General features: G+C 49.0%; 1 protein-coding gene across 1 annotated transcript in view; it reads right to left on the reverse strand.

Moving 5' to 3' along the window:
• Nucleotides 1–3,093: 3,093 nt before the first annotated feature.
• EMILIN2 (elastin microfibril interfacer 2) overlaps nucleotides 3,094–23,786 on the reverse strand; it is a 42,182-nt gene continuing 21,489 nt past the window's right edge. Inside the window, exons 4-8 of the mRNA XM_087818977.1 lie at nucleotides 17,931–19,847; nucleotides 8,980–9,393; nucleotides 7,633–7,665; nucleotides 6,797–6,925; nucleotides 3,094–4,303 (exon numbers count right to left, since the gene is read on the reverse strand). Coding sequence (XP_087675103.1) covers nucleotides 3,966–4,303; nucleotides 6,797–6,925; nucleotides 7,633–7,665; nucleotides 8,980–9,393; nucleotides 17,931–19,847 — 2,831 coding nt within the window. The 3' untranslated portion in view covers nucleotides 3,094–3,965. The remainder of the gene's footprint in view (nucleotides 4,304–6,796; nucleotides 6,926–7,632; nucleotides 7,666–8,979; nucleotides 9,394–17,930; nucleotides 19,848–23,786) is intronic.

Here is a 23,786-nt window from a genome sequence, read left to right on the forward strand (position 1 = left end):
CATAGTTTTCAACTGGAAAAAAAAAAATTGTCCTAAGATGAAAGCTGCTAACAGCCACAGGGAGAACAGCTGAGGAACAACAGCTAGTAAATGACTGGAAGTACTTGTGCTCCATGAGACCGCACATGGCCCTTCCACAGTGTGTTCCTGAAGGTGCAGGCAGGACCTTTTAAAGGTAGGTAAGAAGTCAGCTCTTCCTCTTCGCATGTTGGTGAAAACAGACTTTTCCAGGGAATTTTAACATCTTTTCAGTATCATCATGTTTACTCTAGGAAGCCTTGTTTTCCTGTTTTAGAGCATGCTGGGTTTAATGTAACTAGTTTAAAATTGAGTTTTTGTTCCAGTAAGTGCTCTTTCCAGATGAAAACTATGTCTTTGGTTTGAAGGTAAGAAAGGGCAGGGGGAAACTTTGTTCTTTTAATAATTACACTTTATGATGAAGTATTTGATTTTTAGACAGCAGTGCCACTAATAAGTTTTAAGTTGTCAGAAATTAATTGTAAACATCAGTCCAGTACTCAGTTATGGCAAAGACCATTGTCTTAAGATAAATGGCTCCTATTTTGGTGCAGTGTTTGATGTTCAAAACAAAACGTTACAACAATAAACAGGCGTAAACTGAATGCATTTGACTCTTTCCTTCAGAGGACATTTAAACCATCTTCTCTGTACTCTTGCCAGAAATTGTTAATTTCCATACATTAGCATTTTGATCTTTGCTGACACTTAAATTTGTGTACAGAAAGGACTTCTTTTTGGTGCTTATTTTTATAAAATCTGACTCCAAAAGTGAGGCTACACCCTCAGGAACTAACCTCTTGCTTTGTAGGTTCTGCCAGGGAATGATTCATTCATACATATGTGATTTCTGGTGTGTTCTCACTGGAATCCTCTAGGCTATGTTTCCGTTCCACCCCTCAGCCCTTCAGGGGTCCCCTGAGAGTCACGCTCACAGCCACCCCACCTTCCATTAAACCCTTCCTCAGGGTGAATACTACTTAGCAATCCTGATGTTTTCATAGGCTTAGGAGAGTCAGAGTGAACTTGGATCAAAACCCACATCCCACATACTATTTAAGTGAGCATCTTTTTATCCCCTCGGATCTTGGGGCCCTGCCAGATGCAGTATATGTGGAACGTGCTCAATCCCAAAAGCCCTTGAGAGTGTGCCTCCAAGTGTGGGAAGTTCTCATTTCATGCTGCTTTGCCATGGTTGGGTGAGAGGTCAGGGGAAAGGGAACTGGAGCTGGGGCGGGGGGGGGGGGGTACTTTGGGAAGAGAGAGGAAGAGCTCAGACTGGGAGGTTGATTATAAAGGGAATGGCTTTTACCCCGAGTGGCTTCCAGTGCTTCGGGGAGGAGCAGCATGGGTGCCATTCCTGTGCTCTCAGAAGGCCTCTCTCTACTGTAGCTTCCTTCTGCTGTACTCAGTGCTCTTAGAAGTTTGTGTGTGTGTATCCTTTTCTTCCCCTTTGATAGGACAGTACAGGGAAGACACATATCTATGTTTAGAAAGTGGATGTGGATATATGCAAAGCCATGTTTCAGATATACAAGCATGGACTTGGGTGTGTCTCTGATCACAAATACCTCTATCCTTTCAAACTACAAATGTGAAAAACAGTTGGAGAGATGATAGGGTCACTGAGAAAGCTAGAGTAATGTGCTAACGTAGAAATGACTTCAAATGCAGTTTGCATTGATTTGCATTATTGCTGGGATCATTTTGTTGTCTGCAATCATTTAACTGTGGCCATTCGTAATTGTTTGTGTGGGGAGAAAAAATGTCCAGTCCTGTCTATGCTTACCTTAGGAGGTATGCTGGCCTTTCCTTGGCAACACCTACTTTATTTCAGAAGTTACAACCCTGCTCCTGATTCAGTTCAGGCACACAGTTTAGAGCTGTTGCTTTCTGAAGGGGCTGCTCCAGAGCTCTGCATCCTCCAGTCAGGTGACCTCGCATTTTCTCTTGGTGTTTCCCTTTTGAAAGATGCTTTCCCCTAAATGGACATGATTTGGCTTTCCTCCTATTTCATCTTGAAGTGAACCAGGGCCTGCTGTAATTAGACTTAGTCTCCTCCTTTGCCTATCTTGGCCACACAGAACTGAAATCACCTTTTTTCAGTAAATGAGTCATCCCTCCTCTCAGTGCAGGCTAAGTGTTACTTGGTGCTCTAGAGAACCACCTGTGGTTCTTGTCTTTCTGACCATTGCGCACTTATCCCCTTTGGCACCGAGGTAAGGTCTTTACAAGGAGCTGTGAGGGAGAGAGGGCAAAAATGTGTGTGCGCCAACTGGATTTTCCTGAAAATGCTCAATTGCACAGGGTTTTTTTTCCCCCATGAGTCATTTCCAGGAAGCCAGCAATACTCTGACAGCCACCTTTAGCCAATTCCCCAGCTGGAGAAATGGGGTGAGAATACGCCTCTCCCCCATACTCTGGACAGAGAGGCCCAGACTTTAAAATACTAAAACAGCAAACCTTCAAGCTCCTGGTCATTCCTCCCTTGCCTGGGGGTGGGGTGAGAAAGGAGGCTCCTCTCTGCCGTGGCCAGTGGCCACCGTGTGATCTCACTGGCAAGCAGTCCTGGAGTTTTTACAATTTTTACAGCATTAGAGTATCTGGTGGCTTGATTCAGGCCAAGGAAATTTGTCTATGGTCCACATCTTTCCCTAGGGCTCTAGGGGACTTGCCTCCCCAGTGGCACTTGACTGACCAACAGATTTTACCAATCAGATGAGCAGAGACCACCTGGAGTGAAGAGCCTGGTGTGCCTAGAGGTTTCTGTGGCTGCTGGTAAGGGAGTAATGTGTCTGGGCTTCCCTGGAACAGAGTGTGCTGTCCAGGAGAAGATGCCTGCTTTTCTCAGATGATCTCAGCTTTCAGTGTGTGCTCAGCTTTATGTTGGGCCTCTTGTTGCCTGGGAACCCAGAGTTTTTAAAGCCACATCTGTGATCTGGGCAGCGAACAACCTCATTTGCTTGGGCAGCTGCTAATTAGATGTGAATTCTCAACATCCCCTGGAGGAGCCCCTCCAGCTGCAGGCTCACATGGGGACCTTGACCTCCAAGCACATCTGGACTGTCTTCACAAGCAAAACAGAACCAAGTGTACATCTTGGATGCTGAGGAATAAGTTAAATGGTTGAGGTTAATTTATTAAACCTTAACTTTCTATTGCCATCAGGAAAAGTCAATTACCTTTCTACAGTTTGCTTTTAGCAACAACTCTCAATCCATAAAGCACCAGATTTAAGTAACTTGAAGTGATTTAGTGGTTTTACATCTTTATTGACACTCCCTGTCTTTGCACTTAAATTGTACATGTCATTCAAGGAGCCCAACAAGCTGCACAACAGCGTCTTGGATCCCTTCACAGCTGGGCAGAGGCCCGGGATGTGCAGTGGTAAACCAGACCTGGGGCAGCCCAGGCTGTAAACCCAGGCCTCTCTGTGGCGGCATGTGCCACTTCAGTGTTTAAACTTCTGCATGCAGTATAAATAAACACAAAAACAGGTGGTGACCGGTTGTGCTCTCTGGCAAAGGTTGGAGCCACAGGTACCAATTTTGGCCAGCCTGCCCCTTCAGACCTGCCTCCAGCAGCTCTTCTCCATCAGCAGGACGTGATCCTATGTTTGCCCTGCAGGGCAGCACCTTGTAGGCCCATCCCTGGCCTCTTGAGGTAAAGCCAGAGATGGGGGAGGACCTGGAGGATGGGTAAGGGCATGTCCAACTCTTCAGCTGGCCAGCAGGAGTGACGAAATCGGTGGCCACGTGTTTCACTCCTTGCTGCCTGCTGGGGATCTCTAAGGTGGTGGCCTCCAAAGCCAGGTAAGGCCTTTATCTGGAGAGAGGTGGTGGGATGTCGACAAAACTAGACCAGTGCTCCAGTTACATACATGAAGTGTGAATATATTAAAGCTTTCCAGTTCTTACAACTTTCTTTCCTTATCTTTCCCTGGTGCCCTAGAGGTGGGAAAGGGAAGGATATAAGAAAACCCCACTAAATGTGGAGTACATTTCATCAAAGTCTGTGTGAGCCAACTTGCCCCCAGTCACGACGATGTTGACGCCATCTCCTGCCTTCAGGTGCACAATAAGGTGGAACGCTCCCGGGCCCCCACAAGTGTGCAAAGCCCCTTGGGGTCGGTGGTATTCCAGGAATTCTCTCTTGTAGCCAGCTGTGTGCAGCTGGGCCACGCTGGCATTGGAGACCGACAGGACAGCTTCCACGTACGCATCCCTCTCAGGAGTGAGGGTGGCTGTGATCAGGTAGCGCCCATCGTATGGAGCTGTGAAGATACCTGGGAGAAAGAAGGCAGACACCTGTGCTCATGTGACATCACAGCACTTTGCAACAGGTCAGTTTTGTGGGAGAGGTAGCCCACCTATACCCACCCAATGACAGGCCCCATTAGCAGGCACCAATCTTCCACTGGACCAGTCCTCATTCCAAGACCCACTGTCTAATGCTTGTCATACCCAGATGACAAATATTGCAAAACCCCCAGCACTGGGTATAACTAATACAGCTCACCTATGCCCAGAGCAGCCCTAGGGGAAACCTTCCCCTCAGTGCTGTGCACAGTGCAGGAAGAGCGCTATCTGGCCTTGCTCAAGGAACACTCAGTCCTAACATATCTGGCAACTGGTCCCCCAGCCTTTGCAATGCCATGTGCACCGCCCGTGCTTGGTGAAGACACAGGGCTGAGGCCCAGCCCATGGCCTACTCCCCTCTACCACCACCTGGGGTACAGTAGAGAACAGCACCACCCAAATCCTGGCTGCCTCTTGAGAGTTTTCTCCATCACTGTACCCCAAAGCCAACTTGGAATCAGCCTCACAGCTTGGCTGCTAGGCACAATGTCCACAAAGGCCTGAGCTGCTTTCCCCCAAAACCTCATGAAGCTTGTCACCCAGGGGAAAACCACAACCAGCTCTCCCCTGTGGAGGAGCCAGTTTCCCTGCACTGGACCAGTAGACAGGTGGCATCAATTCATGGCCAGAATCAGTTGGTTGCCCCTTAGCCACAGATTCTGTCCCTCCACAGGTTCTGGGCCTGGAGGGGCAGGGGAAGTGGTCACTGGAAGTGAGGAGGTGGTGTGAGGAAGAGGAAATAGGGTTTTGTAGATGTACCGGTTGCAAATAAGCTGTAGGTGACCCCACAGCTAGATAGATGACTCAGAGCCCACACAAAATGCCACCAGGAGCAGTCCCCCTGGACTCCAGGGAGAAGACTAGACTTAGAACATGGGCCATAGGCCAAGAGCTCACAGAATGGAGGTCCTGGAGCTGAAAAGGAATCTAGGAGCCTGGGTCTTTGCCCTGAAAAATGACAGGCCACTGGCCCCAGCTTTTAATAGTAAGTTAAAGCTCCAGGGGTCTTTCCTGAGGCCCTGGGGCCCTGAGGACAGACCCGGCCCCAGCACTCTGGGCACTTGGCCTTTGTGTTCACTCAGAATCTGCCTGGGGTGAGGCCTCCCTCAGGGTCACCCAGAATGTAGTGAGGACCTGTTCCACAAGAGGGGTTCTGGGCAGGACATCCTGGGATCGTGGGAGAAATGTGGGTCACTATCCCTACGTGCAAAGATCCCCTGACCTGTCAGAGTGGACAAGCTGTCCCCACCACCAGGGCAGCATGGGGTAAGGGCCCTGGAGGAAGCTGTACTGGAGCTGAAAGCAAAGGGCACTTCTCACACCTGGGCCTGCCTGCCTCCAAGCCTCAGGAGCGGGTTAGAAACGCAGGGTCCTGAGCTTCCTTCCAGTCAGCCAGGGGGACCCAGAGCTCCATTTACGCAAGTTCTGCATGTGACTTATGCTCACTAACACGTAAGAACCACTGTCCTAAGCGCAGGAGGGATTTAGCCTGATGGCCATGCAGGGCAAACATGAGGGTGATGGCTAAGCACTGCCCAGAAGGAACTCGATTCCATCTCCCAATAGTCTCCCAGAAATCCACCAGCCATTACACACAGCCCCTGGGAGGACTCATGTGGGCACCTCAGTCGGCTGGCACTTGACAGACTGGCCTCCTCTCAGAGGTCTCCGAGCTCCTCAGGGAAGAACCCCCAGGCCACTTGAGCCCTCAGAAGCTGCCTCGGGCCCTGCCCTGATTTGCCCCAGGCACACCTGGAGCTCTTCTTCCCCCAACGAGCCAGCAGGGAAGCATGTTCCCTGGGAACCGGCCCAGGAAGCCTGACTTGCCTTCCCTTTACACTGGAGACCAGATGCCATGTCTGGCCTGGTGGGAAGGGCTCTGCCTCCAGTCCCCGGGGACAGAAGCCCGGGCTCAGGTGGTGGGCCTGTGGGAAGGAGAAAGTCTAAGCGGCAGGATCCAAGGGTGACCTCTGCCCCAACTTTCTCCTGGGCTGGGGGACAACACGGGTGCCACAAGCAGATTTAGGCAGCTAAAGTGGTGGTTTCAGAGCAGGAAACTGTACACGTAGGGCCACTTTCCTGGAGGAACACTGCCCCTTTCTGGCTCTGTTTAGCATAAACCACGAGCTTCTGAGAGGCAGGGCGGGGCAGTCTCTGCCTTCCTGTCCCAGGGTGTGAGGATGACAAACAGAAAGAGCCTCTCCAACAATCTCCAGTCACATGAACGATTCCCAGGCTGGGGCTGGTGTGCTGACATCATGACTGGGAAATGTCACTGCACACGCACCGCCCTGCAGCCTGCACGCTGGAAACCTCCACAAAAACCCACAACTGCCCCTCAAGGGCCGCAGCTGCCGGGACGTCTCCTCCAGTGCAGCTCCCCACCCGGGACCCCAGAGAGCACTCCCCTCTGGACTTACCGGTGCTGGGGTCATACACATCCCCGTCGTTGACCAGCACTTTGTTAAAGAGAACAACACCCCCATCACTGGGGAAAGGCTTCTGGGTGAGCCCCGCAGAGAAAGACACCAGAGAAGGCGCTGGAACCCCTGGAACAGAGCAGACGGGAGTGTTCTGTTTTATTTTGCTTTCAAGTGGTAAAGCACCCAGGGACACAAACCATCTGAGAGCCAGCCGGCCCGCCTTGTCAGATGGGCAGTGAGGACGGCAGAGCTGGGCGGCGGGACAGGCACTGGTGGGGAATATACGTGTATGAGACCATGTGTGTGAGAGAGACAATGTGTGTGACACTGTGAGTGAGTGTGAGAGAGAGAGACTGTTAGGGACTGAGGCTGTGTTAGGATTTCTCAGTGAGCAAATTTATGCTCTGTGCATCATACATGTGCTCTGTGTGTGTGTTGGTGGGGCAGGGAGTGGATAATGGGAATAACCCAGGGAGCTGCTTGCTTTTTGAAGAACCAGTAACACCTGGACCCCCAGGAAGCTGGTCAGGGCCATGCTGGGCCTAGGTCCACCCAGTGGTCCTCTCAGGAAACCCCATGAGCTGGGATCATGCATGAGGGAGAATTCCTGTCTCCGGCATGACTCTGACCCTCTCTGGGGAGAACTTGCAGGGGCTCAGCCCACTGCAGTCAGCAGAGGCCCCATCCCACAGCTGGCAGGCAGGGAAGGGCTAGACCCGTCTCCACCCACACTAATAGCCCGAGAGCAGAAGGAAGGACACACAGGGCAGATGCTGCCTCGGAGAACCAGCCACCTGCCCTGGCCGCCTGCCCTGGCCTCCTGGCGGACATACCTGGGGAGGCTATAGGAGGTGACTTGGGGTATCCTGAAAAACAAAATGGGAAAGGAATATCAAACAAAATCCTAAGCAGCACCTCATTTTTCAGAGCCCCTCTTTCCCTGTTCCTCACATTACTTCTTTAAACATAGGACATAGGACAAGGGCACCCACTGCAAGCAGCCTTCCTAGAAACAGTTGCACCTGCCGTACCTGCTTCCTCACTAGCCCACTTATCCCTGGACAGGGAAGAATACCTGCAGGTGAGCTGGATGAGGGAATATGAGGAAAAAGAGGTGCTGGGGCTTCTCAAGCCAGGTAGAAGTTCACAGACTGAATCAGTCACATATGCAAACTACCATGCTTGCCCTGCAGGGGGCTTGTCTGTTCACAGGCTTCAGCCTCCAGCTGGGCTGGATGCAGAGTCTGATACATGGGTGCACGGATGGATGGATGGGTGGATGTGTGGATGCGTGGGTGGGTGGGTGGATGGGTGCATGGATGTGTGGATGCGTGGGTGGATGGGTGGATGGACAAGAGCCCAACACTACATAAGCATCCATGACACATGAAACTAATAGAAAACAAACTGCTTAGAAAACATTTGTTTACATGTCATAGCCCTGAGCCTCAGCCTCATCTGTAAATACAACTAATAACTTCAGCACTGTCCAGAGAGCTACAAGAAATGAAGTGCCTGGTTCAGCTGCTGGCACGTGGCGGGGACCCCACAAGTGCGTGCTCCCTTCTCCCGCCTGCCTTCACCCAACAGCATCAGCCCTGCTACCACCTGCCCCCGGTGGTGCTGAGACACTCGCACAGAGCGCTTACGAGCCAAGCACTGAACTAGGGTTCTTCCCTCCTCCTCCCAGACTCCCCCCGAGTTCCTGTGATTCTCACTCTGCAGGTAAAGGAGTTGGCCCTCAGGTTAGGAAGCTGGCCCAGATCCCAAAGCTCTTGATGACACAGCTGGGATCTGAGCCAGAGCCTTCCAGCGCACCCACTCTAACATGGGCTGTCTGCTGCCACACAAGCTCCCAGTACACAGTTGGTTTCCCAGGTACACTGCCTGCAGGAATATCAACAAGCTTCCCTATGGCCTAGGGATTCCAGCCCATGGGACAATTCTAAGTATAATTTATTGCACTGTCCCAGGGTGCCCCGGGTTCTGGGGGGTCGATTAGCATGAACTGGTTCCTTAGGACCTCAGCACCTTTGGAGAGCTAAGTTTTGGACCTTGTATCCTGAAGGCTGAACCCTGAACCCACAAAGCCCTTGCAGCACACCCTTGAGGCTCAGACTGCCCCTCCATGTAGCCTCGCCCTCTGCAGATCAGATATGCCCAGCCCCTGTGAGCCTTACCTGGTGCTCCTGCGAAGCCTTCTGTGCTGGGGATGGGCACTTGCCCAGTCTGGCCGTCCACCCCCTGAGGCAGGCCCCTCCCCGACATGCCCATCCTCCCCGGAGGCCCAGCCTCTCCAGTCTCCGTAGTGACCCCAGTGGAGCCAGGCAAAAACGGCAGCCCTGTCCAGCCAGGCCACACTGGCCAGGGCAGTGGCTGTTGGGGTCTCTTGGGCAGAGCAGGCTGCTGGTCTGTGCGCAGCTGCTGTCCAGGGTCCTTGGGAAGTGGGGGAGCACTGGGCCTTGGCAGTGGCGGAGGGGTCAGCTCTGGATGAGATGGCTCCGTGGGCACCTCTGCCAGCTGCGGTGGCTTCTCGGGGGCCTGCGGGGCCTTCCCTCCGGGTGGAGGCGGGGGTGCTTCTGAGGGCTCCTCCGCTGAGCATTTGGAAGGTGGAAAGAAACAGAGTTAAAAATGTCAGGCTTTACTGCTCCTCTGTGAATATAAAGGTGTGCGCTCAGGTGGCTGTCCCTATAGTAGCATCAGTGTAGTCATGGGCCCTGCGCCAGGAGCTGAAGAGTAGCCACCACACGTGGGGACAGCCTGACTCACAACTTCAGAAGGGGCTGTGTGTCAAGCTGCCCTGAGTGGCTTGGGAGTCATTGAGAAGCCAGTGGAAGGTGCCCTGCCCAGAGAGGGACACTTTCAGCCACCCTACATGCCTGCACTCTCCAGACAGCGCTACTCCTGGCTCCAGCTCCCAAACTTCCTGAGTTCACTGGGGAGATACCAGGGCTGTACCACAGATTCCTGAAAGGAACCTGCTGCCACAGATGACCTTACATTCAGACAAGCTAGTCTTGGGGTCACTGTGGACGGATGGCTTCACAAGCTGAGGGCCTGGGTACAGATGCCAAGGTGACCCAACCAGCTGTTGAGGTGCCCGGGGGCCACGTCTGCAGCAGGAGCAGGCCTCACAGAAGCAACAGCTCCCCTTGCCTCTCACCACAGCCTTAAGGTCACCGGTAGAGCCCTAGACGGTTTGGCTCAGTGTTTACAGCATCAGCCTGAGGACTGAAGGATCCCAGGTTCGATTCCAGCCAAGGGCACATACCTGGGTGGCAGGCTCAATCCTCACCCCAGGGGGTGGGACATGTACAGGAGGCAACCAATCTATGTCTCTCCCTCTCTCTCCCCCTCCCTCCCTTCCTCTCTCTCTGAAAAGCAATGGAAAAAATATCCTTGGGTGAGGATTTTTTTTTTTTTTTAATATATTTTTATTGATTTCAGAGAGAGGAAAGGAGAGGGAGGGAGAGAGAGAGAAAGAAACATCAATGATGAGAGAGTCCTTGATCGGCTGCAGCCCGCAACCCGGGCATGTGCCCTGACCGGGAATCGAACCCCGATCTCCTGGATCCTAGGTCGACGCTCAACCGCTGAGCCACGCCCGGCTAGGCTTGGGTGAGGATTTTTTTAAAAAGATCACCAGCAGAGGGGACTTCCACCAGAGGTTCCTCCTGATTCACACTTTCCTACCCTCTTGGATGGTGCTGTGACTCAGCCAGGAAGCTGCCGCCCTCTCCTCCATGAATACGCTCCTGGAACTAGCCTTCCTCTTAGAGGCCCAAAAGGCATCTAAAAATAACCAGGACTGGCTGGATACCACCCCCAAAAGCCACTACACCCCACCTCCTCAGGCCCCCATGGGGCCTGCAATGCCCAGGTTCCAAAACTATAAAATTATGCCCTGGCAAAATCAGTGACTGCATTTTGACTCACTGTCTAGTTTGATGTTAGACCTCACTAAGGGAACCACCACACGTCAAACACGCGCTCCCCTCCACCCAGAGCCAGGCTGCTCATCCACCTCCGTCCCAAAGGGAGGTTATTTCCCAAACAGCCCTTCCTGACGAGTGCTCCATGGGCGCAGTAGAATGGATTAGCCTAATTCTCTTCAGGATCTTAGCTGAGAAGGGCTGGGCTAGACAGAGGCATGGGCAGAGGGAATCCAGACATGGGGACACCAGCCACAGTGGAGCCCACGAGGGCGATGGGGGACATGGGGCAGTGATGCTGATTCTCATTATAAGCCGCTCAGTACTATTTTTCTTGTTTTCACAAGACGCAGCTGTAGGGGACACTCACCAAGGGCCTGTGGCTGCCCCTCCCCTCGGGCAGGCCAGCCTCTCCCCCACCTTCTCTCCCCGTCGCTGTGCCCCCTCCGGCCCGCTCCGCCTGAGCCCCCAGCGCCCACCTCCCCTGTCTTCCGGGAGCAGCTCAGCCAACATCACTCCTTTCTGCTCATCTCTTTCCTTCCTCCCCAACAAGTTCTTCCTTCAAGCCCAGGTTTAGGTGTCTCCATCCGAAATTTTTAAAAAAATACGTTTCCTCAGTCCCACAACCCTCAATGAATTACAGGCAGCAAAGTACCTTAAAATAGCAAAGTCCAGCTCCTCAAACTGGTCCTTCTTTTCTTACCTCTCCCCACCAGCCCTTCAAAACACTGTCTCTCTCTGAAATTCACTGTCATTCTCCTGGTCACCTCACCCAGGCGCTCAGAGTCATATTTTCCTCCTCCAGCTCCTTTAACAGACTAACACTAACACACACACACACACACACATAGCTGTTGTTAAATCCAGGCAATTCTAATTCTGAAATATTTTGGCTCCTCCTGCCACACCTTTTGCACAATGCTCTTTAGAAAGCATTCCAGCCATCTTTTCCCTGCTCAAAAATCTTCAGTTGTTTCCCAGTGCTCACCAAATCAAATCAGATCTCTGACATCCCGAGTCCCTGCCACCTGCCAGCTTCAGTACATCAGTGGTGCCTGGCTCTCATTTGAGCTTCGTTCCTTTGTGCCTTTGCTGTTGTTTGCACTCCCTCACTGAAACACAACCTGTCCCTGAAGTCGCAGCTCAGATACCACTTCCTCCATGAAGCCGTCCTGGATCTGCCCAGTAGGTCTTGAACAATCCTGTCTCTGAACCATGAAGCTCTTTGGGCCTCTAGGACCTCTTTCAATTTCTTACCTGTCCTCTCTTGCTGGGTGATGAGGCCTTGAGGACACATTTTGATGATCTTTCATCCCCTGGGCCCGGCACAGGTAAGTGTTTGGTGAATGAAAGGAGGTTGGAAGAAAGGCACATACTATGGTCCACACCCGAATCCCTGCCAGTCATTAAGTTGGCACCCTAATTTTGCCAATAACTGCCACTCTGGGGTCCTATTAGGACAATGCTGGTACACAGAGACAGCGATAGTTCTGTCTTTCATAGTCATCTCTCCCTCTACACCCAGGCCCGGCATATCCAGTGGAAGGCAGAGGCGAAACAATGAACAAATACACTGCGTGGGCCAAATATTCTCCACTAATCTCCTTGGGGAGTCCGTCCACAAGTGCTGTGGGGAGCTGGATGCTCCAAGCCTCCCGTCACATCCCAGCAAAGACGTAACAAGAAAGCTGCACTGGACCTGGACGGAGCCCCAGCCCTGGCCTCTCCAGCTCTGGCTCCCGCCCCAGCATCGCGTGGTTCCCGATGTATAGGCTTATTACAAAACTGAAACCAAGACTAGACTAGTGTTTTGCTCATTCTGGAAAGATAACTCTCTAGCAGTCAACTGAACTGGACATATGTTTCTAATGGAGACAGTGACCATTTGAATTGAGTTCATACGAGCCAAGTGTTGCTGCCTGTGTGTTTACTGCTTGAGGAGTGTTAAGGAATGGGTCAGCCACACATGTCCTGGCTCTTGTTCTGGAACCTGCCCCCATGGCACTGGCCTGATGCCAACATGTGGTCTCGTGCCACCGGCAGCAGGTCAGGCAGGACACAGCATTCCCATGGATGGACTTGAAACTCAGTTAATAAAAGCCACTCCCTCTCCTTAAAAGTTCTTATTAAAAGCCAGTTTCAACTTTATTAAAACAAAGACCTGCCTTTAAAAATCCCCCCAAAATCCATCAGGCTGATGTGCTAGGAACACGTGTCTTCCAGCTGATTAATGCCTGGGTTGTCTGTCTCCTCCTGCAGCTGCTTGGGAACCCTGGAGGCAGGCAGCTGCAATGTGAATCTGAGTTGCAAAAATTAAGGCTCCTTAGCATGTTCCTTGCACCTCGGTGGTGCCTTGGCACAGAACACGAGGCTGTGTGGGGACAGACAGACACAGGCCTTGGGTGTTAGCGTCTGTGTCTGAGGCCTGTCTGTGGGAAAGCCACTGAGACCTCCTGAGTCACTGACCTCCGCGACTCACAGGCTAACCCTGAGATGCCTCCTGTCACCAGGCAGAATCCAGTGCTACTCAAATGGAGCGATGGGTGCAGGCACACTTTCCTAACTGGAAAACACTGTGCAAGAATGAAAAGCAATTCGTCAGAAGTCTGCTCCAGGTGAAGTCTCATCTGCCTGGATCCTCGGATGTGTCTGCAGACCAAATGCAGCAACTATCGATGTATTCTAAAGATGTCCATCAAGACATCTGGCTTTAAAAAAAATCCATCAAAATGCTGATGTAAGGCGCTAACTGGATGGGCATAAGATGTTCTCAGAGTCGATTACTACACTGAGCAGCAAAAGCACGGTTCCTGGGAATAGGCTCACACCACCACCCACGGTGAGACAAGTGCCTGCTCATCAGGGAGCTCACAAGATGTGGCTGGGGCTGAACCGCACAGGGTGGGCCACGAGAAAGGGCTCCTAGAGGAAACAGCGCTGGCCTTCCCTGCAGGAAGGCTGAGGTGAGAGCAGGAGGGAGCACACCCCCTAAACGGAGGCCACGCCGGTGCACGGAAGGCTTAGGAGGCAACCGACAGGTCAGTAACATCACTGATGTTTCTCTCTCTCTCCCTCTCCTTTCCTCGCTCTGAAATCAATAAAGATATATTTTAAAAAATAACAAAAAAAATTAAAATCAGTATAAAAACATATCCTCAGGTGGAAATTAAACAAACAAAAACCCAAATGCCTACAGGGTCAAGGGCTGCTTGAGGTCTGGAGTCAGCGCGGTCCGAGTGGGTGCAGTTTACGTGGCCTTTATATGTTCATAACACCCCAAGTGCATCATGCTGTCTTAGACCTAAACTGGCCCCAAACTTGGCCAATTTCAAGTTGAGAGCAAAGCCATCATAATACTTGCATCAGGCCACTCTCCCTAGCCAGGCTTCATTGTTAGATACTTATTTGAAAAATCCATTCTTACAGCACACATTACATTAAGCATCTTGATACTGATGAGATTCTTAAATCTGAAACACTCCTAAATGAAACTTTGTCAATGTAATTAAAGCACTATGAGAAATTCCCCTAAGACACGAGCAGAAGACAAAGGTGGGCGACGGGAAAGGAAGTAATGCCGTTGTCGGTAAGGATGTTGAAACTACATTGTGGGTTCTAGGCAGGCCTGTCCCTTCTTGGAACCGTGACGCAGGGGAAGAGAACTTCCCTGATGCACAGGAATACTCCTCTGCCCACCAGCTCTGCCCAGGGGAGCCCCAGGTTTCTCAATACCAGGAACTCCCCTTCTCCCCCAACTGCACGCGGAACAGCACAAATGTGGACTCAGCTGGGCTCAGTATCTCCGTGAGACCAGGAGGCTGGAGGGGCTGGCCGTCCAGGCTGCAGCCAGTCTGGGACTTGCCGATGCCTGCAGCAGGGTCCTGGGGCCCAGGCAGGAAACAGACTCTGCCTTCCACCCCCGCCCGGGGGCAGACACCGAGCTACTGGAGGCAGGGGGACTCCCTCCCTGACTGACTTCAGTGAGGGTGAAACTGGGCAGCTTGGGGACAAGACGCCACTGAAGGAAAGGGAGAGGGTGCTGGTGGGGTGTGAAGGACCAGTGTGCCCACCTATCTGTGAAAACGGGAGTGAGTGTGTCCAGGCAGAGCACCAAACCCCTACAGGCCTGTCGGACAGAAGAGCAAAGGCTGAAGGAGCCTCCTTGTCCTTTAGAACCTAACGGGTCCCTGAGGGCCAAGCTTCTCAGCAATAAACATATTTGAATGTGAATCCTGAATGCTAGCGAGGAGAGATGTTTAGGCTTTTTACATTTTCTACCTGATCCACCATTTATAAAAGGAGAAAATGCCCTCTGGCTATCTAGAGCACTCTGCAGAGCAGCCAAGAGCTCTCACCCCACATCCAAGGAATGGACAGGCCCACTCACTCCTCTGAGGCTGGCGGCCTGCGGGTCTGTAGGCAGACAAAGGGAGACAAGTTCAGCCAGGAGCAGGCTGAACATCCATTAGAGGGAACAGAGGGTTAAAATAATGGGTAATATTCATTGAGTGATCACCAAGGACTGTTTAATACTCCACTGCTTAGGAGTATTAATCCTCATAACAACTTTTTGAAGTATTATTATTATTTCTAATTAATAGATGTGGAAAGAGAAGCATTAGGTAGATAAATAACTTGCCCAAAGTTACAGAGTAAGTACGGGGTTAGATGGGATTGCAAACCTGGGAAATACTAATCACGTCCTGGCTCAGAGTCCTCTGATAGCTTCTCATTGTATTTATAATCCAAGTCCTACCATAGCCTATAAAATTCTACGTGATCTGCTTCCTACCCTCTTTGATCTCACTGCCTAGCACCCTCCCCCTTGCTCACAGACTTAATCAAACTGGCATTCTGAATTTTCAAACAGGGCAAACTCATTCCTGCCTCAGGGCCTTTGAACATGCTGTTCCCTCAACCAGTCTCTGCAGCGCTTGCCCCCTCATTTGATTCATATATCTGCTCAAATGTTATCTCCACTGAGGAACCCTCCCTGATCACTCACTTAAAATGTATTGTCCCCCAGCCTCTATCGCCTTACTCTGTTGTATCTTTCCTCAGACGCTGATTGCTAGGTGAAATCAGATCTTTATTTGCTTGACTGTGCATTGTCTGTCTTCCCAACTACAGTGTAAGATCTGTGAGGGCTCAAACTTCAGCACTAAGACACGACTGAGTAAGTATCTGTTGAATGAATGAACGGGTGGGAGTGCATGGGGGCCGCTGAGCTGAAGGTGAGGCAGTGATGAAACTACAGTGATTCTTCACCTTTTGAAAGTTAGGCATCTGTCCAAGTACCATATGAAAGTCATGGACCTTACGTCCCATAAAATAACCAACCATCTGCACTAACCCGCAGAATAGTGGAAAATAATAGCCTTTGTTGTTTTAAGCCACCAAGATTTGGGGTGGATTGTTCCGTGGCAATAAGTAACTGATTCATTCACAACAGCGCCTCACCACGTACACCTCCCCTCCTCCCGCTTTTCTGAACCCTACCCATCCCTCAACTATTAGCTCCAGTAACCTCCTTCCAGAAGTTTCTCTTATCATGCTTCCTCACTGCTCAACCCACCAACCTCAACTCTCAACCTACTCGACCTTGAAAGCCTAGTTCTGGCACTCTCTCCTCTGAGAAGCCCTCCTCGACTTACACAGCAGCCGTGGGTGCTGCTCCACACAGCCAGTGCGCCCATGAACACCCCATTCCTGTGACCACCTCTGCCCACTTGCTTCCCCTCAGACTGTCACTGTCACATCTATAGTCATCTACATACTCCACACATATAGCTCATTACCGGCCACACAATAAGGGTTCAGGAAGATCCTATGAACTAAAAGAACATCCCCCACTATCCACAGGACCTCTACATACAGTCTCATCCATTCTCCCCGCACACCTGTGTGTCTTCACCACTGTGACTGAAAATGCTTAAAGGTGAAGACTGTGCTACTCATCTACGTCACTCACAGAGCCTTGCACGTAGTAGGCGCTCAATAAATGTTCTGTTGACTTTTCACTAGTGGCTGTATGACTTTCACTGTGATCTAACTCCTAATTCACCCATGGGCCTCTGGTACTCAGGTCACAGGTTTCCCAGCCCTGGGTGCTATACATGGGCCGATAAAGCTCTGTTTGGTTATTTTTGGCTCTGAAATTTCTGAAAGTCCATGCATTGTACGTTTGCAACACTGAGTTCATCGCAAAAGGATAATCTTTTGGAAGCCACAGCTCCAGCTCCAACTCCTACTTCAACAGACAAACGTGAAAGAGTCCACACAGCTTCCCTGGGAGTTGCAAATCAAAAATATCTGGTTCAATCTGTTATTATAAAGCACTGTCCAGACAGCACTGTCACCACCAGGGACAATCATTCTACGAACACACACGTAGTCTTGTGACTGTTACTCAACATTCCAGAGATACAGGAGTTCCTGGGCCTGAAGAGGGGGGGGTTATAAATAGTGTAGTGTGGTGGGCCCAGCACTGGGCAGAGGCCAGGCCAGCTTCCTGCTCCTGGTTGACATGGTAACTACTTATCTACAAACTCCTTATCACTCACTACCTCGGACCCTCCCCATGCCTCCTGAGGACCCGGCCCTGGCTCTCCCCAATCAGACCAGGGCTCATCTACCTCTCATGCTCCAGCCTCCCTCTCCCCCAGTTTTATGTCTCAGCTGGGGCTTGATCATAAAATCATATAGGCTCATACCAGGCCACAAAATCTCAGCTCAATGCATAAGGGCCTTTGTCACTTGGAGCTGAGCAAGGTCGAAAAGGTGATAAAGGCCCAAAGAGGAGGAGAGAAAACAGCGAGAGGACAGATCAGGAAGTGAGGGGTCCTTTGGGGCACACAGCTGGCCCTAAGTAAGTTCCTTATGGGCCCAGTAAGTCGGTGTTCAACTCTGGGAGACACAAAGGAAATGTGCTGTGGACCAGAAGCCAACAGTTCTTGGATGCAGCCCACACACATGTGCTTGAATGCTACAGTGATGTCAAATTATTTAAAACGTTTCTAACTACTTACTCTCAATGTTGGTATTTATGTCATTGCTACCCAACACAAAATGATTCACAAATGCGCCAATCTATGAAGCACACTTTGAGTAGCACTGATGTGATTCCACAGACTGTCGAAAATCTAGCACAATGCATGTTGCAAACACATACAAGAATGACATTGTAAAGGTCAACTTACTTGCTGATGGCTGAAATTTGATCAGATCTTGCAAGTCAGTAGAAATCTGGAAAACATGGCTATAGAACTGCTGCACAGAATTCTTCAGGCCAGAAATGTCTCTGGAATGTGACCGGAGCGTCCCGTTCATCTGCCTGACACAACTCCACAGGCTGCTGACATGCTTGTTGAGCCCGTCCTTGATCCTCTGAAGACTTCCTGAGATGGAGTCCAGTTTGCTGCAAGTTTTCTCCATCTGAGACACCCTGTCCTCAACCACAGAGACCTCCCTCTGGACCCCGTGTGTATTTTCCTTACAAGTGTCCAGCTCAGAGAGAACCTGGCTCTGCAGCCTCTGCCATCTCTCCTCCAGCTCGCTGCAGCAAGGAGCCATGGTGTCTGGGGGAGATGGGAGGGGCTCCATCGTCCTTTCTTGCTCACCCCCCTTAGAAAACCCATCCACTCCAGTGTTTTTACCTTCTCTACACTTGCTCAGCTCATTCTGAAGATGCTTCATATCATTGTCTGTGTGGTTTAGTTGAGAATAAAGAAAACTAAAATCTTGTTGAAGTTTCTGGATGCTACGTTCAGTTTCTTGAAATTTCCTATGCATTGTGTCATTTAGAGATTTCAAAAGACTCAAACTATCACCCACTGTGTGGTCTTCTCCATTTGGTAAAGTATCTTCTATCCCATGAAGCTCTCCATGGAAGTTCTGCAGGCAAGTATCCTCAACAACTTGAACTTTGTTCTTCAGGTTGTTTAATTCTGTCATGACCTGTTCATGCCCAGCCCCTGAAACACCTGGTAGGGCTGATGCTGGGGGAGTGAGTTCTGCATCGGTGTTGTTGGCCATCTCTAGGAGAACGCTCCCCAGACGCTCTTCCAGCCACTGTATTTTCTGATCCAGAAGTTGCTTCAAGTCATCTACCTCTCCATTAATGGTCCCCCGAAGGGTTTCTTCAATGTAAAAGCAATGTTCTTCTGCATTCTTCTCTGTCACATTGATCCTTGCATCTAGTTCATTCCATCTTGCATCAAAGTCCACATCTGGTTCTGGTACTATGAGTCGGTCAAACTCATTGTCCAGTCTCGCATTTAGCATTCTGGTGGCTTCAGCAACTCTTTCAATTTTCTGGTCTAATACCTTGATCTGTTGCCCAAAGTCACCAGTCTTTTCACCATCACAGCAATTTGACTTGGCTGAAGTACCTTGTACCTGGGCTCGAAGGTCATTTATTTCTTTTTTCAGGTTTGTTTCCTTCTCTCCTATAAGCTCAATCACTCCCAGGTAGCTGCTCCCATAGTCATCACACTGCTGTTGTAGACCAATCAGTTTGTACTCACATGAGTTCTTCAGATCAGCCAGCTTTCTGTCCATTCCCTCCATGAGCTCCTCTCTCAGGGCATCAATCTTACTATCGACATAGGCTTGGTAGAGTTCATTGGTCGTCATGGTCACCGTAGGGCCCTGGGCAGCCTCCTGGAGCTGTTTAAGCTGCCCTTCATAGCCCTTCACTTTCCCATCCAGCTCTTCCAGCTTGTCACTCTTGGTCTTCAGAGCATCCTTGACTTCAGCCAATTCAGATTTGATGTCCTTCATGCCAGATTCCTTTTTGTTGAGGACACCAGGAAGCTGGTCTGTTTTAGTGTCTTTACCAACAGCACTGTCAGGCACTGGCTGGGGATGCAGATTACTGAGCATTTTGCTGGCATCATCCTGAACTGTATGTTTGAGGTTTTCATTCACTCCAGCAATGGAAGACTGGAGATCAAGAACCGTCCTTGTGAGCCGGAGAACCTTCTCCTCAAGCACCTGGATTTTCTTATCCTGAAGTTCTTGGGGCCCCAGTTCTGGATCTACTGCCCGACTTGGTTCCACTGCACGAGTTGGTGACAAAGTCTTCTTGGGCTCCGAGACATGGCTTGGTTCATCGTCTGTTACAAAGAAAGAGTTGGACATGACTTAACATTTTCTACTTTTACCTTGTTTCTGCAAAGACAATAAACAAGGTACTTACGGAGTACACGTAAACCTTCACTTCCAGATCCACTCTCACCACAGGTAATTATTAGAGTAGAGTGGAAAAGACTATGGGCTTTGAGTCAACAGATCTCCACTTGCATTTTGCCTCTGCAGTTTACTGTCTGCCCTCGAGCAAGTTAATTAACTTCTGTGAACTATAATCCCCTCAACCATGGAGCAGAGATACTATCTTCTCTCCTAGGGTGTTAAGAGAATATGTACATGGTATATGATACTCAATGGTTTCTTTCACCCTGAAGGGAAATATTCTTTATCTACTTTATCATACAAAAATATCATCCCCCACATTAGTGAACTGCGGTCACGCACCAATGGTTGACTGCATACTATAAAACCACAAGAAGCCACTTTAGCAAGATCCACCCATTAGCTGTTGGGTTGTATGATATCATTTCAAGCAGCAAGTTACCCTCCATGTAACTCCTAAATGTTCTCTTCTTTTTATTAGCATCCCTATGCTAAAGGAGTCTCAGAGCCACCGTTCAGCGCTGTTATGCAGTTGGAAAAACTAAAAGCAAGAGAGATCAAGCAACTGATTCTCTTGGCATCTCCCAGTAATGGAGCCATACGGCCATATGTAGGAAGGTTCACTAAGTCAAAGAACATAAACTTTGAATTTTTGATAATCCTACTTTGAGAAATATAACTCCAAGGAAATAGTCCAAGAGAGAGAAAAAATATTATAAAGATGATTGTGATGAGTCATAAAGTAGAAATAAACTGATAGATATAGAGAAAGATAAATTAAACTAAAAGGAGATGATTAAAACCTGAGGCAATAGGAGACTAAGAAGCAAGCCATGTCCTTGAATGCAGAGCAGGATACAAGGAATACAGGAAAGGCTTAGCATCGACAAGCCTGCACGCACAGTGAGAACAGGCCAGCGCACAACAGGTTACAATGAAATCAATGGGTTAGCGAGCGCTGAAAACACTAGAAACAAATTTAGAATGTTGTAGATATTTGAGTTTAATGGTCATTGTGTTTCTTTGGGGTTTTTTGTTTATTTTTTTAATCCTCACCAACCCGAGGATATTTTTCCATTGCTTTTCAGAGAGAGTGGAAGGGGGGCCAGAGAGAGAGAGACAGAGAGAGAGAGAGACAGAGACAGACAGAGACATCGATGTGAGAGAGACACATCGACCGGTTGCCTCCCTCACGCGCCCTGACCAGGGCCGGGGATCAAGCCTGAAACCGTGGTACGTGCCCTTGACCAGAATCGAACTCGGGACCCTTCAGTCCGCAGGCTGACGCTCTAACCACTGAGCAAAACCGGCTAGGGCTGTTCATTGTTTTTTACCTCCTCTAAACTTTTGCACATCATAACAACAACTATTATTTATTAAAATCATTTTAGTGGTAAAACCAAGACTGGAGTCCAGATGGTCAAACTCCCAAGTGGAGAACTGTAAAGAACACCATATTTTCATGCTGAAAAACATATTTTATCTCAAAACACTAGAAGAAGAAAACAAGTTATTGAATCACATACAAATGAAATGCTATTCTGAGCAAAGGAAATGAAAACAAAGGGCAGGAGACCGGAGATGATCAGGATGTAGGAAAATGCTTCTTTCATATCCTGCTGGTGACTGTGGGAACTGCTACAACTCTCTGGAAGGATAATTTGGGAATGTGTATCCAAATGCTCAGGATCCTTTTGACCCTGTAATTTCACAGTTCTAGAAATTTATTCTAGTAACCAGGGAGGAATCTAAAGATTTTACAGGAAAAAATGTTTTTTCAAATATTACCTATAATAATAAAAACTTGCAGACAGCCTAAGTGACCATCAGTAGGGGATTGTGTTCAAATAATCACACTCTCTGAAGCCATTACATGATATTGTAGAATATTTAATGACATAAAAGGTTGTTCATTATAGGTTAAGTTAAAAGATAAGTTCCAAAAATAGTATGTTCTTAATAATAACAGTGGATTGAGGATAAGCATTTCCTTTCATTCCCTTTTGAAATCCCATAAAATGAACACACACCAAAAACAGCCAAGTCACACATAAAAAAAATGGGAATTAGAATGGTTTTGGACTTTTTAACAGCTGTAGTGGAAGCTAGGAGAAAATTGAAAAATACTTTCAAACCTAAAGAAAAATTATTTCCAACCTAGAATTCTGAAACTAGAGTAAAAATATTTTTAAATTATAAAATATCAAAAAGTTTCTCTCTCGTGCAGTTTTCTCATGGAACTACCAGAAGGTGTGCTCCACCAAAGCAAGGGAATGAATTAAGGAGCAAACGGGGGGTACAGGAAACATGGAATCGACAGGAAAGGGGCCAGTTAAGACCCCAGGGCAGCAGCTGTGAACAGTCCACGTGGGCCAGCAAGAGGGTTCCAGGAGACGTTTCTTAAGGAAGATAAAACTGATGTATTGAATATAATGAGAGCACATTTAGATAACCAGAGGAGAGTTTGGGTTGAAATAGGAATAAAAACATAGAAAACCAAGCAAAGAAAACTATAAGATCATTATTAACACCACAGAAATAAAAAAGCTGCGTAGGACATGCAACAGATTCATAGCACACGGCTGCTGCAAACACTCTCTACATAGTTACTACACTGAGTAAATAAAAACATGGTATAACTAGATGGAAAAGACGGGGGCACAGGAGCAGTGTGTTGGCAAATAAATGAAAGGCAGTCACATCCTCACCTTCCATATGAGAAGTCAATAGATAGAAAAGTAAATCACAAAAGGGACCTGAAGCATTTAAAGTAATTACCCCTGGGAAGGGAAAGTGCTTCTCCTAACAGTCCTTATAAAGCCATTCGACTCATTAAGCTACATGTATGCTTAAACTTTTCTGAAATTAAACTGAACAGAAATAAACTACTATGATCCAAGATCACTTGTGCCCATCATAGTACCTATCATGACTTATTGTAATTACTTGTCTAATGTTTGCCTTTGATGAGGTCAGGGACTGTGTCTGCCTTGTTTCTCCCATTTCCCAGCTGCCTAGTGTAGAAGCAGAAGCTCAATAAATATTCGTGGGATGGACGGATTTTTCTTTCACAACAATGCGTATGCCAACACGGGAAAGAGAGTAGTGTTTTATAACAAAATGTTAATGGTAGTTATCACTTAGTGGTGAGAATATTTGTACTTAAATATTGTCCTGTGTTTGCCCTGGCTGGTGTGGCTCAGTTGGCTGGAGCGTCATTCTGTACACTGAAAGGTTGCGGGTTCGATTCCCAGTCAGGGTGCATACGGGAGGCAACCGATCGATGTCTCTCTCTCTCTGCCCCTCTTCCTCTCTGTATATCTTTGGGTAAGAAAAATAAAAATAAAAGCAAAGGTGTACTTTGGTGAAAATGATCATTTCTTTCTTATCAATTCATTGAGTTTCTGCTACTTCACTTCAAAAAATTCAAAAACAAATTGAGGAACAACCTCACTGGAGGCTTGCAATGTGGGGCTTAGCTTTGCACACATCTCACCCGAGACAGAATGAGAATGATTCTATTTACCTATTTTTTTAAAAAACTATTTTAACGCCTTTAAATTCGGGTTTGTGGGAGCTTGTAGATGAAAGCAAAGTAAAAACAAAGCCCCACTGCTTTTGAATCTCCCCTCACGTCCGCCTCAGGCTCTCCAAGCCTGAAACTCTCAGCATCTCCTGCCCTGATCTCTAAGGCCTCGGCTCCCACGGCAAGTTGGCCCTAAGAAGCCATTTACTTGCAAAAAGTCCGTCTTCCAACTGCTGCTGCTTCTGCAAATAGATGTGGGTGCCACCTGCGCCCACCACAGGCAGACACCTGCCCTCTGAAGCCCCCGGACAGCCCAGCGGCGCAGACCACAGCAGCG

Source organism: Miniopterus natalensis, chromosome 7, assembly GCF_054644295.1.
Source record: "Miniopterus natalensis isolate mMinNat1 chromosome 7, mMinNat1.hap1, whole genome shotgun sequence".
Taxonomy (NCBI): Eukaryota; Metazoa; Chordata; class Mammalia; order Chiroptera; family Miniopteridae; genus Miniopterus; species Miniopterus natalensis.